Below are 15791 nucleotides of genomic sequence, written 5' to 3' on the forward strand. Positions count from 1 at the left end.
GCTGCAGGTCCCGTGCGGTTAATCTCAGCAATGCTGCAGGTCCCGTGCGGTTAATCTCAGCAAAGCTGCAGGTCCTGTGCCGGCGTCCAGTTTGTTTTGCCTGCCTGTCAACCTCGAGGTGCCGGTTTAGGGGAGATTGCGAGTGCTCTCGAAACTGGGTGTGCACCGTGCTTCCCCGGCGTCCTGATACGTGTGCCTTCTCTCTCCTTTGTCCTTTATAAAAAGTTAGTTCATAAAAATACATGCATTTTCATGTGCCATTAAATAGAAGTGCCATGTGGTAAATTAAGACATCAGGTAAAGTGCCCAAAATAATCATTATGGAGCTAAAAGGCCATCCAGCCCTGGGCAGGTGGCAAGTCCGTGGGGGAAATGAAGCCCAGCTCTCCCTGGAGCCTGCTCCTCCCCAGCCCTTCCCTTCCGCAGACCTGGGAGCTGCTTTCTGCTCCTAACTGGGAACCAAGATCCAACTCAAAAGCCAACAGGTGGAGTTCTCGGTGAGGCCCAGCTGCTCAGATGCCAGGACACGCCTGTGTTTCCCGGAGTCTCCCCTGAGCCGCCTGAGGGGTGGGCACTGCAGCAAGAGGGGCCTCGGGGGCCTTCAGCCCCACAGTGAGCCCCAGGGTCCCGAGAGGTGGTCTTTAACACTCTCCCTCTCCTCCCTTCCCCTCACTTTCTCTTTCCTGCTCCCTCTGTGTCTCTGTCTCTCCCTCCTTTCCTCCCTCTGTGTGTCTCTGTCTCTCTCCCTCCTTTCCTCCCTCTGTGTCTCTCTCTGTCTCTCCCTCCTTTCCTCCCTCTGTGTCTCTCCAGGTCTGTCTCTCCTCCTCTCTGTCTCTCTGGTGTGTGCACACACAGCAAGCAGATATTAAAGACACCCAGACTGACAGGGAGGCGTCCTCTCCTGTCTTTCTTCTGAGGGCCACCTGGATGCTTCCAGCGAGGTGTGGAGGGGCTGCTCCACCAGAGGCTTCCTCCTGTGGGCTCCGTGCGTGTGTTGACAACACCCTCTTCTGAAGCCAGCTCCTGTGGGTGCCCGGGTGTGTGCTGGTGTTCAGGGCTGTTGCAGGGCGGCTGTGCTCTAGTGGGCTAAGTACCAATGGCAGGCGGGACCCTCAGCCGGCTTCTGTTTGTCAGATTTCTGTTTCATTGCCAAAGGCAACCGCATATTACAGATGCCCTGGAAACCTCACCATTCGATTGTACCGAGTATGAGATATTTAATAGTCAATCATATTTTAGTGTGATTTCTCAAACAGAAAACAAAATGCACGCAAGGGTAATATAAAAATGTACTAAGCATAAAATAAATTTAAGGAGATTGACCTTAAGAGCTATGCTTGAAATTCACGCTTAGTGCTGAGCTTGATGGGAGTCAGACAGAAGGGAAGGGAAGCGTCACGTTCTCATGAACGTTTTCCCTGGAGACACAAGCAGGGACTATGCCTGCCACCTCTCTGGGGAGAAGGCCTCCTGTGTCACTAAGGTGTTTAAGGAATATGTCAGGTGAAGCTTCATCTAGAGCCCACAGTGATGTCATGAGCAGAGACCACCAGAAAGTTCTTTAGCAAACAGGGAAGCGGGCTTTGTGTGTCCGGGTCTTTGGTGAGCTCGAGGAGCTTGTGGTGAAGCTGGCTGGTTTGTGAGGGGCTACATGTCAGTGCCCAGGGCAGGGGTTCTGCCTTCCCGAACAGCAGGGCTTGGAGCCACCAAATGCCCAGCCAGTGCTGACACTGGCCACCACCTTCCAAGGGAGCCGTTTCCTCACCCAGGTGCCTGGGGAAGCATCCAGGAGGGGTCCTCCTGGTAAGGGGGACTCTGGGTGTGGGGGCTGCGCTCTCCCACGGACCAGAGCAGGCCCATTTGTTCTGGGAGCCGTGTCAGCCAGTGTGGCCAATGGTGATGTCATGTGCCGTGGCCGTGGTGATGTCGTGAGCCCGTGGTGACCCTGCCGATCTGGGGTACAGGACAGGAAACAACAGTGGTGGCTCCGGAAGGGCCTGGGGCACAGTCAGCCCTTCCTTTGGACTCTGCATTGGGATCCACCCTGGTGTTGTTTGATCAAAGGCTTCCCAGGGTTTCAAGCTAAGGACTTGTACACAAAGTTTTAACTTTGAAAGTGTTTTTCAAATTGGGCATCCACTGTCAGTTGCCACCGTGGAAAATCCCCCACAGTGCTCTCTGGAAACAATGTGGCTTCTCACAACGTGGCTCCCAGTGTGGCCATCTGGGTGAGTGCCGGTGAATCTCAACCCAGCCTCTCTCCTAAGGGACTCATAATACAGACTGTAATACAGAATCATTTACTGTGGACCAGTTCCGCGTGGGGGAAGGGCTTCCAAAGGCTACAGCTTGGCTTTTCTCGTCGCCACTACTGAGCACATTTTCCGAGAGGGATTGCACGCACTCTGGTCCTGGATCTACTTAAAACGAAGTTTGAAGCCTTCTTTTTGCTTTCGGGGTAGGAAGAGAACTTTACTGAGGTGCCCTGAGCACGAGAACAGCTTCTCTTAAGAACTTAGATCATAAAAGCAACTAGGCCACTCCCTGAAAAGTCACCTTGAAGGCACACTCCTACCCTGGCCATGAGCAGGCAGGACAGGGCATGGAGCCTCCTGGGTTTCCATAAAGTCAATCAAAGTTGGAGCCCGAACTAATCATGTCAGCAAATTGAGAAGGAATGTGGGAATGAAAAGAATTCTTCCTGGAGCTTAGTAAAGTCAACTCCAGTGGCAAGAACGTGATGGTGCCCATCCAGCAGGGAGCAAGGAGGAGGCTGTCTGCCCACCAGTCAGGCTGATGCCACTGCAGAGACTGCTGACCGCTGAGTTCTGTTCCAGTTTACCAGGAGCCCCGAAATGATGGGTCCCAAATTCTAGGTCTGTTATCCTGGAAAGGGCACTCTAAAAGACTCTGGGTGGCACTGGATGGCCACAGATGGCCGTGGATGGTCTTGCACGACCCTGGGAGACCGTGGAAAGTCAAACATGGCTCTGAGCAGTCCTTCATAGTCATGCAAGGCTCTGGGTGGCCCAAGGAAGCCCTGGGTGACCTTACCTGCCCTGGGTGGACCTTGGTGATCTTCTGTGGCCCTGGGTGATTCCAGGAAACCCCAGATGGTCATGTATGGGTGGTGGGACCTTGGATGCCTCCACATGGCTGTAAATGGTCCCAGTTGATTCTTCTGGGTAGTCTTCGGGGAGAGGCATGGGTAGCTATAGATGGCCACAGATGCCCATAGATGGCTGTGGAAGGCCCTGGGTGGCCACGGGTGGCTGTGGATGCTTGTGAATGGAGGCGGATTGTTGGGGATGGCCAGGGGTGGATATGGGTGGTTGTGGATGGCTATGGATGGCCGTGGATAATTGTGGATGAATGGAGCTGGCTGTGGATGGCCACAGATGGCCGTGGATGGCCGTGGATACCCTCTGTGACCCCAAGTGGCCCTGGATTAGCATGAGTGATCATGTGTGGTCCTGGGTGCCCTCCAGAGTCCTGAATGAGCCTGGGTGGGTATGGATGGCTGTCAAGGACCCCAGTTGTCCCTTAGTGACTACGGCAGTCTTGATGGTTCTGGGAGACACTGGGTGTTCTTGGGTAACCCTAGGTGACCTTTGATGGCCCTATTTGCATGAGTTCCCTAGTAGCCCTGGGTGCTTCTGTGTGGCCATAGATGATTCTGATGGTTACACATGGACCTGGTAGCCCTGGTTAGCCATGGACTGGGTTGCCCTGGGTCACCCAGAGTAGCCCTTAGATGGCCTCAGTGTCCTAGATAACCCTGTGGATCCTGAGTGGCTGTGGGGAATGGATGACTAGTATGGTGCAGGTGACAGTGTCCCTGCGGGTCTCTGGGTGCGTGAGGGTGGCCCTGGACACCCGCCATCGCTCTGGTTGACCCTCAGAGATACCCTGAAAGTCCCTGTGCAGAAGTGCATGGTTTTAGGGGGCAGGCAGCTTCTTTTCTGTGGTCACAGCATGAGGTCTGGCCTCAGGCCTTTCACTGGCCTTCCCCTGCATGTTTGAAGATGCTGCCGGGCCTCAGAGCTGTCCAGGAGCTACCGGCTCAGGGTGATGTCTCCTGTGAGGGGAGGTGGAAGGGACTTCCATGGTGGCTCTGTGCACCACCTTCCTGGGTTGCACTGTCACCCCCTTCCCTCCAGGCCTGGAGTCAATAGTTACCCCCTTCCCACCAGGCGTGGGCTCCACCATCACCCATTCCTTCCATGTGTGGGCTCCACCGTCACCTCCTTCCCTCCATGTGTGGGCTCCACCGTCACCCCCTTCCCGCCAGGCATGGGCTTCACGGTCACCCCCTTCCCTCCATATGTGGGCTCCACCGTCACCATCACCCCGTTCCCTCCATGTGTGGGCTCCACCGTCACCATCACCCCGTTCCCTCCATGTGTGGGCTCCACCGTCACCATCACCCCGTTCCCTCCATGTGTGGGCTCCACCATCACCCCCTTCCCGCCAGGCGTGGGCTTCACGGTCATCCTCATCTCACTGTATGTCGGCTTCTTCTACAACGTCATCATTGCCTGGGCGCTGCACTACCTCTTCTCATCCTTCACCACGGAGCTCCCGTGGATCCACTGCAACAACTCCTGGAACAGCCCCAACTGCTCGGACGCCCACCCTGGTGACTCCAGTGGCGACAGCTCGGGCCTCAACGACACCTTTGGGACCACGCCTGCTGCCGAGTACTTCGAGTAAGTGGGAGTCGGGTCCTCGGGAGCAGGAGGGACCACGCCACCGGGTCCCCCATGGCAGCCCCTTGGTCGGCCCCCTGGCCTTGCTGCCCCCCGGGGTGCAGGGAGAGGGACCTCTTCCGGCATTCCCTCCTTTAGTGCTCTGGAGGGGCACATTTCTGAATCACGTTGGTGGTCTCCAGGAGCTCAGCAAAGCTCCCATAGAGTGAGCCCTCAGCAGGGACCGGGCACTGAGTGGCTCTCCTGCCTACGCTCCTGCTCCCAGTGGTGGCTGGGGGCGGGCGGGGCTGGTGGGGAACCTCTGTGTGGAAGGCGGGCAAGCTCTGGTCTCTGGGAGCTGTAGCGGCGTCTCTGGACTGAGTCAGCCCCGTGTCCGGGCTCCCCTCCTCCCTGCCCTTCCTCTGTGCATAGCCTAGGGCTGAGCTGCCTCCCTCGGGCCCCTGCCCTCTCCAGAAAATATGGCTTTCTGGGCATCACTGAGCAGAAGTCTCTGGCTTCAGTAGGCAGCCCCTGTCTCCAAGGAGTCCCAGCCGTCCACTTGTTGTGAGACTTTCATCATGTGCGTGCACAGCTTTCTGTCTCCTTCTGCCTCCCACTCCGGTGCAGCTCGTGTCCAGCAGCCCCCAGTTCTCTGTCTCCTCCTCCCTGTGCCCCAGCCAGGCCCAACCTGCACAGCCTACCCCAGCCAGGCCCGCCCCATGCCATCCACCCCGGCCAGGCCCGCCCCATACCATCCACCCCGGCCAGGCCCGCCCCATACCATCCACCCCCGCCAGGCCCACCCCATGCCATCCACCCTGGCCAGGCCCATGCCTCACGGTCCCCCCGGCCAGGCCTGCCCCTCACCATCTACCCATAGCAACTGCTCTCCTGGACCCTAATGTCTTCGATGAAGTCCTTTTGTGCCCCGTGCCAGCTGCTGTTGGCCCTCCCTCGTCACCACATGGCCTGGCCCAGCCTGGAAGGGCCGTGAGTGCCCCCATGGGTCCCCCGTTTCCTCTGGACACCTCCTGGAATCAATCTGGACCTGGGAAGTACCATCCACATCCCCCACCCCACCAGCCGCACTTGGGGCCTCAAGCCAGGTCGCCGTTCTGACAGGTGGATGCTTCAGCTCAGCTGCCGTCTGGCAGAGGAGGAGAGGACCTTTGCACATTTCTCACCACATCCGCTCTGCCCGTAGCCAGGGCGCTTCTGTCCAGGGGCTCCCTTGCCTAGTTAGACGCATCTTATTCACGTTTATATGCAAAAATGGGTCCACTTCAAGGTGGGAAAATGAACTTTGACCAATAAGAATAATTCCAGTTTTAACAGCAAGTAGGCGCCTTTGCAGAATTTGTTTTGAGGCAGAACAGTGAGCCAGAAAGCAAGTGAGGCGTCTCACGTTACGTTTGTACAAGTCACGTCTTAGGCACAGCCTGGCGTAGGTGAGCAGAGAAGCCCCCACCTCGCCTCTGCTGGGGGAAGGATCATCCTCGAGAACTTGGGTCTTGGTCTGCCAGGGAAACTTCAGGGAGCACAGCCTCCCAGAGGTGCTTTCTATGGTGACATCTAAAAACCTATCAGAAGACATCACTGAGGCCTTTTCCCGCAGGGAAGGGACGGTGTCCCTCTCCTGGGGGTCTTGTCAGAGACGGATGAGATGGAGCGGTCCCGGAGGGTGTGGCTTGCTGAGATGGAGCCATAGGGCTGCCCGGAGGGTGTGGCTTGGAGACAGTAGGGCTGAAGCTGCTGGAAAGGGGCCAGTTCTCGGTGGCCGGGCGTCCAGTCTCTCAAACTGCTCTGCATTCAGATAGTCACAACCCAGGTGGCTGGTTCTAGAATTCCTCCTCGGGCATGGAAGCGTATCCCCAGGCTGGCCTCAGAGGTGAGGGGCAGGGGTGGAGGCAGTTTTCGGGGGACCACCCGGCGTTTTTCTTAGAGCCTGAGGAAGATCGTGGGTTGTGAGGGTGAGTGTCGTCTGGGCCTTTCTCGTGGTTTGGCGTTGGATGGGAGTGACAGGCCCCGAGGAGGATGTTTCCACAGTGGGAGAGAGGGGCCCGCCAAATACCCCACAGGAGAGTCCAGGCTGGGGCGCTGGGAAGCCCTCGTGGGAGGAAGGCTGGTTTCGGAGGGTGGTGCAGGTGGGGAGAGCAGATGCCCCGGGATGAGTCCCAGTTGGTTTGCCTGAAAGACACCTGGGTGACCCTCGCCGTGGGAAGTGTAGCCGCAGGCAGGGTCGAGGGAGTCTGGACGGGACTCTCCTGGGTGACAGGCAAGCAGGAAATGATAAACTTGCCCGAAGACTGCCCAGTCACACCATTTGTCCAAATAGATTTTAAGTCTTGAGGGAGAAAACTCCCATGGCGTGTGGGTGGCCTGCTCACACCTACATTTCCCTGATTAAACACCCCACTAGCAGGAACCGGGCCGGGCTGCACGTGCTCCTGCTGTGTGGCCAGCTCTCAGGGCTGGCGTGCAATCAAAGAGAGGGGCCGGCAGGAGAGAGTGGGGGGCGCACGGAGCCAGGGCAGAGGCCACAGAGGCGCCGGGGAGAGAGCCTGCGAGTCTCCAATACCTGACGCCCCGTTAAATCTGCCGAGCACCACCGTCTGGGTACCAGCTTCCTTTTGTTTGGGCAGTGTGGGAAGCGTTGACTCATCTAAGTGATGTTCAGGTGAGAAAATTGGAGAGGAAAATTTAGTGTAATGGTGAGCCCAGTGATACGCTAAGAACGCCAGAAGGAAAGAACACATGCTATTATTCCAAACAATCAGACTAGTGAAGTCTGCTTGGAAGTTCTCAGTCCGGAAGGAAGGAAGAAGGAAGGAAACAGAAGGGTGCCCAGCCCTTCCCTTGGAAGCCCTGTCCACACTGGCATGTGCTTCCCTCTAGCTGGCCACAGCTCTAGGGCAGACGTGGGGAGCTGGAGAAGGTTTAAGATTAATTCACAAATGATTAATGACCCAGGGCACTGAGGCGCTTGGCGCCCCTCCCACGCCTTCTGAAGGGAACTGAGGTTTCCCTGAAACAGGCCCCAGTGACTCTTGGGGAGCAGGGAGGACAGTCGTAACATGCTCAGGCGGTTTCTGGATTTCGAACCCACTTTATAAAGCAGATCGTTGGACAAAGGATGTGGGTTTCCTGCTGGCGCATGTAATCAGAGAGTGCACGCCACACCGTGAAAGGCCATAAAGGCCAGAGTGGCTGTGATGCATGACAGTGCGGCTCTCTGTCCTAGATAATGGGCACGTCTGACTTTGTCAGTAACCACAAATGGGACTGAGTTTCCTACACAGCTTACGAAGCATGCCACATCGTACATTTGATGGCTAAGATGTTAGCAGGAGCAGATCTGAAAGGGCTTCAGCATGCGTTTTTACTCCAGGGCCTCAGGAAGTCACTATCAAGCCTGGGTGAGCCGCTGGCCATGTCTTCTGGGCTGTAAGTCAGAAAAGACTGCTGAGCTGCCCCGTTGATGGCACTTCCTCCATATGCCACAAATGCCGTGTGCGGCGCTGGCTCCTGCACCCAGTGTCCCTCAGGGTTGGCAAATGAAACATGTCCGGTGGGATATGCTATGCTGGCACTCCCAGCCCCCGGGTCCCAGCCAGCCTTCCTGTGCTGCTGCTTCCTTCTTGGGCAGCAGTCCACCCACCAGAGGGAGGTGACAGAAATGATTCCACCAGAGAAATGAAAGGAAGCCTTCCCAGCAAGAACCTGGAGATTATTGTCAAGTGACTCAAGCAAGAAGCATTACCTTTATTCTCAGTGACTAATTATCTGAGAACAGTGAAGCCCTTAAAGTGTTTATCCCTGGGCTGCCCTTTCTATAAAGTCCCAGGTTTCTCCCTCAGGACCTGTTTTCCTCCTTGCACTGGCTGACATTTCTGCAGCTCCATTCCTAATGAGTATGCATGAGAAGATACTAGTCTCAGAGGAGAAACCACAGGCACGTTGCTGTCACCTTCAGAGTGTGAAAGGGCATTGTAAACCCACTTGAGAAATGTGAAGTCTGAGCCAGGAAAGTGCATGTGGGTGTTCAAACACCAACACAGGATCACATAACTCTGACCAGTTTACAGTTTCCCAACTTCCATAAATACATATCAGCACTGCTTAATATAAATTATGAAGTTATAAATTAAAGCTATAAATTTGACTTGAAGGGACTGCATTAGCTGCATCCCACAAAGTTTGGTATGCTGTGTTTTCATTTTCTTCAGTTCAAAGTATTCCTTAATCTTTCTTTTGATTTCTAGTTGACTAATGGGACTTCTTAGAAATTTGTTGTTTAATTTGAAATATTTGGAGGTTTGCTAGATATTTTTGTCATTGGTTTCTAATTTAGTTCTGTTTTGGCAAGATGATATGCTTATGCATCTTTAATATTTCAAAATATACTGAGACTTGTTTACGACCTGCTAGATGGTCTACATCGGCGAATGTTCTATGTGCACCTAAAAAGAATATGTCTGCTGCTGTCTTTGGGTGGAGCATTGCACAAATGTCAAAGAGGTCATGTTAGGTCATTGTGTTGTTCAGGTTTTCTACATCCTTACTGATTTTCTGTCTACTTGCTCTATCAGTTACTGAGAAAGGGGTATTGAAATCTCAACTATAATTGTAGATTTGTCTATTTCTTTTCACTTCTACCAGTGTTTGCTTCATTCATGTATTCTGAAACTGCTCTGAAGTGCATACATGTTTATTAATATTAGTTTTTGAAGTTACCCCTTTACCATTTGAACTGTCCTTCCTGATTAGATTTCTCATTCTGAAGTCTACTTTGTCTGATAGTAATATGGCCACTGCAACTTTCTTATGATTACTGTTTGTGCGGTATATCTTTTCCAGCTTTTTATTTTTCAATTATATGTGTCATTACATATAAAGTGGATTTCTTGTTTACACCTTAGAGTTGGTTGTGCTTTTTATTCAATAAAGCAATCTCTGTTTTTTAATTAGAGTTTCCATTCCATAATTGTCAGCATGACTGGCTTTAAGTCTTTCATTACGTCCCATTTCTTCTTTGTTTCTTGTTTCCTCCATTTATTCCCTGTTTTGAATTAATTTTTTGGGCTTTCATTTTATCAACACTATTAGCTAATAAACTATAGCTTTTTGTTTTCATTTTTCATGGATTTTATAGGGTTTACAACATTGACCTTTAACTTATCACAGTCTACCTTCAAGTGACATGATACCATTTCATAGAATGGAAGGGCCTATAACAGTAGACTTCTGTTTATCTCACGTCCTGTGTGTAATTGTCATAGATTTTATTTTTCTACAGTATGTTATCAACTCCATGATACATTGCTGTTATTTCTGCTTTAAGCATTTATATTTTAAACATTTACCTGCATAGCATCCAGCTCCGGTGCTGTCTGATCCTGTATGTAGATCCAGGTTTCCATTTCAAATCATCTTCCTTCCATCTAAAGAACTTCCTTTATCATTTCTTATAGCATAGACTTGCTGGCAGTGATTCAGCTTGGACTTTACACAAAAGTATTTTGCCTTCTTGGGGGGTTATTGTGATAAATTATACATAACATTTCTTACCATCTTAACCATTTTCCTTTTTTCTGAGACAGAGGCTCACTCTGTTGCCCAAGCTGGAGTGCAGTGGCGCCATCTCAGCTCACTGCAATCTCCACCTCCCAGATTCAAATGATTCTCCTGCCTCAGCCTCTGAGTAGTTGGGACTAAAGGTGCGCGCCACCATGCCTGGCTAATTTTTTGTATTTTTAGTAAAGATGTGGTTTCACCGTGTTAGCTAGGATGGTCTCCATCTCCTGAATTCGTGATCTCCCCACCTCGGCCTCCCAAAGTTCTGGGATTACAGGGGTGAGCCACCATGCCTGGCCCATCTTAACCATTTTTAAGTGGACATTCAGTGGCATTAGGTACATTCACATGTTGTGCAACCATCACCATCATCCCTCAGAACATTTTCCTCCTCCAAACCTGAAATTTTCTCCCCATTAACACTAAGTCCCCATTCTCCCTCACCACAGCCCCTGGCAGCTACCATTCTACTTCCTGTCTCTGTGAATTTAACTACTCTAGGTCCCTCCTCTGAGTAGAAGCACTTATTTTTTTGTGATTGGCTTATTTCACTTAGCATATGTCTTCAAGGTTAATTGAAGCATTTCAGAACCTATTGTCAGAACTTCCATCCTTTTTAAGGCCAAATAATATTCCAATTCCATTGTATGGATATATCATGTTTTGTTTATCCATTTATCTTTTTCGTTTTTAGAGACAGGATCTCACTCTGTTGTCCAGGTTGGAATGTGCAGTGGTACGATCACAGCTCGCTGCAGCCTTGACCTCCTGGGCTCAAGCAATCCTCCTGCCTCAGACTCCCAGGCTGGGACTACAGTTGTGTGATATCACATCCAGCTAATTTAAAAAATTTTTTATAAAGTAGGGTCTTGTCATGTTGCCCAGGCCTGTCTTAAATTCTTGGGCTCAAGTAATCCTCCCAACTCAGCCTCCCAGAGCACTGCAATTACAAATATGAGCCACCACACCTGGCCAGATCTATTTGTCTTTTGATGGACATTTGGATTGCATCTACCTTTTGGCTACTGTAAAAACATGCTGCTATGAACTTCAGTATTGAGTACCTGCTGGATACCCAGAAGTTGAATTGCTGGAGCCATGTGATAATTCTGTGCTTAATTTTTTGAGGAACCACCGCACTGTTTCCCACAGTGGAGGCATTGTTTTATATTCCCACCAGCAATGCACAGGGCTCCGATTTCCCTACATCCTTGACAAGACTTACTTTCTGCTAGTTTATTTTGATAATAGGCATCTCAATGGGTATGAAGTGGCCTCTCATTGTGGTCTTGATTTATATTTCCCTAAGGATTAGTGACCCTTGGACATCTCTTCATGTGTTTATTGGCCATTTGTATAACATCTTTGGAGCAATGTCTATTCAAGTCCTTTGCCCATTTTTGGATTGGGTTATCTGTTTTTTTGTTGTTGAGTTTTAGGAGTTCTTTACATATTTTGCATATTTTTCTCTTATCAGATTGATAAATGATTTACAAAATTTTTTTTAAATTCTGTAGTTTTATTTTTATTCTGTATTGCATCCTTCAATGCACAAAAGTTTTAAATTTCGATGAAGTCTGATTCAGCTTTTGTTTCTTTTCTGCCATGCCTAAGAAACCATTCCCAAGTCCAAGATCGTGAAGATTTACCCCATGTTCTCCTATGAGAGTTTCATGGTTTTAGCCCTTATATTTGGCTCTTTTATCCATTGTGGGGGAATTTTTGCATGAGATGTGAAGTGGCTGTTGACTGATTTTCCTCTGGTTGTGGATCACCTTTCTTGCTTCTTGTCATGTCTAGTAATTTTTTGTTAGTTGCTAGACATGGTGAGTTTTATACTAATGGATATTTAGCTCTTGTTGTCTTTGTTTAAAGAGTGTTAGGTTTGTTCTAATAGGAAGTTGATATGCTTTGGCACAATTTTATCCTTTGGAAGCTTGTTTCAACCCCTCACTGGCTTGGCTCCCTCTTGGTAAAACAGGATGAGAGGGCTGCTGTGGGGTCATCACGATGATGTGTGGGAGGCCTGAGCGTGCCTGGATCACCACCAGCAGCTACACTGTCACCTGATTGAAGATTCATGGCCATGAGTTCACCAGGAAAAAGAGCCCAGCAGAAAGTGGGAAGGGCTGTGCCTTTTCCACACCTGGTGAAAGTCCTGGGCCACTGCTTTTTGGTCCTCCCAACTATTTATGGCTTCAGAAATGCCTTCACATGAGCCCCATGCCCCTTTCCAGATGTCCTTCAGTTGTCCTGCCCACCCAGCCTTCGGAAGCATAGACATGCTGGGAGCCACGCACTTTCCGCGGCTCCTGGCGTGGCTGGGCCCGAGGCTGCGGTCAGCTGTGGGGACCCTTCTTCTTGGGCTGACAGCACTCAGGAGTGTCCTGTTCTCTAAATTGTTTGTGGGACTTCAAATAACCTCAAAGCACAATGACTTTCTTTCTTTCTTTTTTTTTTTTTTTGAGACACAGTCTCCCTCTGTTGCCAGACACCAGGCTAGAGTGCAGTGGCAGGATCTCAGCTCACTGCAACCTCCACCTCCCAGGTTCAAGCAGTTCTCCTGCCTCAGCCTCCTGTGTAGCTGGGACTACAGGCACATGCCACCATGCCCAGCTAATTTTTGTATTTTTAGTAGAGACAGGGTTTCACAGTGTTGGCCAGGATGGTCTTGATCTCTTGACCTTGTGATCCACCCCCCTTGGCCTCCCAAAGTGCTGGGATTACAGGTATGAGCCACTGCACTCGGCCAGCACAATGACCTTCTAATCTCAAGAAGGGGGTTGACCCAGCACATGGAGGTGCTCCTTCCAAAGGTAACTTCATGTTTGACACTAAGCCCGCTGTGTGTGCTGTGGACACAGCCTTGTGAGAAGGCCCTGGATGTGGCAATGCACTTGCCCTGGGCCTTCCCACTCAGGTCCAGGGGGGCCTGAGCCATTATGGCCGTTGGCTGAGTTGCCTTTTCTCCAGGCCCATGGGGAACGGGGACAGGGTGTGCTGTCTGGTCTGGTATGTAATTCATGCCTGTGTATGCGAGGCACCAAGGCTGCCAAGGCATGGGTGGGTAGCATGCTGGGGTCAGTGATGCCAAGGCAGTGAGTGGGCGTGGTCCAGGCTGCACGAAGTTGCTGTAGGGTCTCAGAGGTACTCAGTGGTAAGGCCTGGCTACAGAGCAGAGTGACGGGGAGTTGGCCAGCAGGGGCAGAGCTCTGTGTGTGGCGGGAGGAGTGAGAAGAAGGCCTTGGGAGTGTCCACTGCCCCAGGAAGGACAGGCGTGACCTCCACAAGCTCCAGCGACTTTCCCTGCACTGTGTGGGTGACAGACAGCCTCAATACTGAGCAGCTTGCCCTTGGAGAAGAGCAGAGAATAGCACTGACGGTTTCAATGGTGCAGCCATCTGCCCACCCAGCCAACCTAAGGCCCGTGCCTGGGCGCCCTCCGGGATAGGACGGGAGCACTGATCCCAGCCCTTTCACTGCTCGTGGGGCCTTCCCGGTTGCTGCCGCCAGGATGTCTGGCTATGATTCTGGAGTTTGAAGGGCTGAATTCCTGGAACACAGCCCTGGAATGGCTTGCAGCTGGTGGAAAGCTCTCCAAGGCTGCCCTTGGCTGGGCTCCGCATGGGTGCCAGGTGTTATTTCCTGGGGACCTCAGTGGCCCCACAACAGAAGGGAACCTGGGCAGTGGGAGCTCCTCTCATCACACGGCTCCCAACTCTGCGGTGGCAGCAGCACGGCTGTTACAGTCGCCTTGGCCCATAGTCACGGTTTGCAATGGTGATGCGGCCGACTGCACGTGGCCTGGTGCATGTTCTCCCGCAGAGAGTGTCACAGGATGGAATGAGTTCCCACAGAAAGGGGGCCCAGGATCTGTGCCTGGGGCAAGGAGCACGGCCGATGGTGAGCTCCATCCCTCACCCTCTGTTCTGCCCTTTGTGAGGTATCGATCCTTCACATGAGTGATTCCTGCTGGAGCAGAGTCACCCACTAAGTCTGTTCCTCGTGGAATCCTCAAAGCAGCAGGGGCTGTGTGAGCAGGTGTCGTGAGCCATCACCCTCAGAAAACAGTGCTGGCTGGCATCTGCATGCCTGGCATTATTGCCAGAGTCTGCTCAGCCTCGTCTCTGTGGAGGGACCCGGGGCCATCCTGTGGGCAGCAGTGGGTGCCCAGCATTGCTCAGCAGCTTCCTTTTGGTTTCTGTGGCTCCTTTCCTTCAAAGACCCAAGGTGGCCTTTCCCTCCTCAGCTCCAATGAGCAGGGGTGCCAAGGGCAAAGGGTGGGCGGGGCTTCCTGGGCCTCCATGTGCTCCGCTGGTCTCCAGGGCAACCCTGACACCTCTGCCAGGGCCTGGGGCCAGACCTCCCTGGAGGGCATCTCTTGTTCATCAGACTGGACACTTTTTTGCTCTCCAGAGGTGGGGAGGGCAGGTCCCTGAGTAAGCTCAGCCGTCCAGTTCCAGGTGGGGTGAGAGGCCCCCCCACAGCCCCCCGCTGACTCCCCTCTGCAGGCGTGGCGTGCTGCACCTCCACCAGAGCCACGGCATTGACGACCTGGGGCCTCCACGGTGGCAGCTCACAGCCTGCCTGGTGCTGGTCATCGTGCTGCTCTACTTCAGCCTCTGGAAGGGCGTGAAGACCTCGGGGAAGGTGAGGCTCAGGGTCACCAACTGGGCCCATAGACATGGCGCCACCAAGTGCACATGTGGCCGTGGCTGGGCAGGGGGTGCACATGTGGCCCTGGTAGGGTTTTGTGCTACAGATGTTGTCATGGCCAGGTTGGGGTGGACATGTGGCCGAGGTTGAGTTTGGGGAAACCCAAATGGCTGTGGCCGTGATCAGGTTGGGAGTGTACATGTGGCATGGCTGGGGTCACACCTGTGGCTGTGCTGGGTTGGCTTGGGTGGACACATGGCCATGACTGGGTGGGGGGAGGTGGACACGTGGTCCTGGCTGGACTGGGTGGACACTTGGCATAGTTGGGTTTGGGGTCCATATGTGTCTATGTTTGTGGAAGGGCTTCAGGAGGGAAGCACCCGCAGCAGTGTTTTTGGCAGAAAGGCACACATGACGTGACTTTTTGTTGATAAACATACTTTGAGAGGCATGATTTTTTGTTGATAAAAACATTTTGGGAGGCCAAGGTCGGCAGATCACCTGAGGTAAGGAATTCAAGACTAGCTCGGTCAACATGATGAAACATTGTCTCTACTAAAAACACAAGTTTAGCTGGGCGTGGTGGCAGGCGCCTGTAATCCCAGCTACACAGGAGACTGAGGCAGGAGAATCACTTGAACCCAGGACGCAGAGGTTGCAGTGAGCCAAGATCATGCTATTGCACTGCAGCCTGGGAAAGAGCGAAACTCCATCTCAAAAAAAAAAACAAAACTGTTTGTTATGTGGACCCAAACCAGTTTTGATCAAGGCATGCCCCTCCCTTGGAACAGTGCGTGTGGCAGGGCACCAGCTGTGGGAGCCTCCCACAGGGACGCAGCCCAGAGCTGCCCTTTGTGCCACAGTGCCCTTCCC

At 52.4% G+C, this 15791-nt stretch overlaps 1 protein-coding gene across 1 annotated transcript in view; it reads left to right on the forward strand.

Moving 5' to 3' along the window:
* The window catches only part of SLC6A3 (solute carrier family 6 member 3), a 52847-nt gene that overhangs the window by 8458 nt on the left and 28598 nt on the right, over positions 1-15791 (forward strand). The window contains exons 4-5 of the mRNA XM_017515945.2: positions 4475-4709; positions 14774-14912. Of these exons, the coding sequence (XP_017371434.1) occupies positions 4475-4709; positions 14774-14912 (374 nt within the window). The remainder of the gene's footprint in view (positions 1-4474; positions 4710-14773; positions 14913-15791) is intronic.

Source organism: Cebus imitator, unplaced genomic scaffold, assembly GCF_001604975.1.
Source record: "Cebus imitator isolate Cc_AM_T3 unplaced genomic scaffold, Cebus_imitator-1.0 Scaffold567, whole genome shotgun sequence".
Taxonomy (NCBI): domain Eukaryota; kingdom Metazoa; phylum Chordata; class Mammalia; order Primates; family Cebidae; genus Cebus; species Cebus imitator.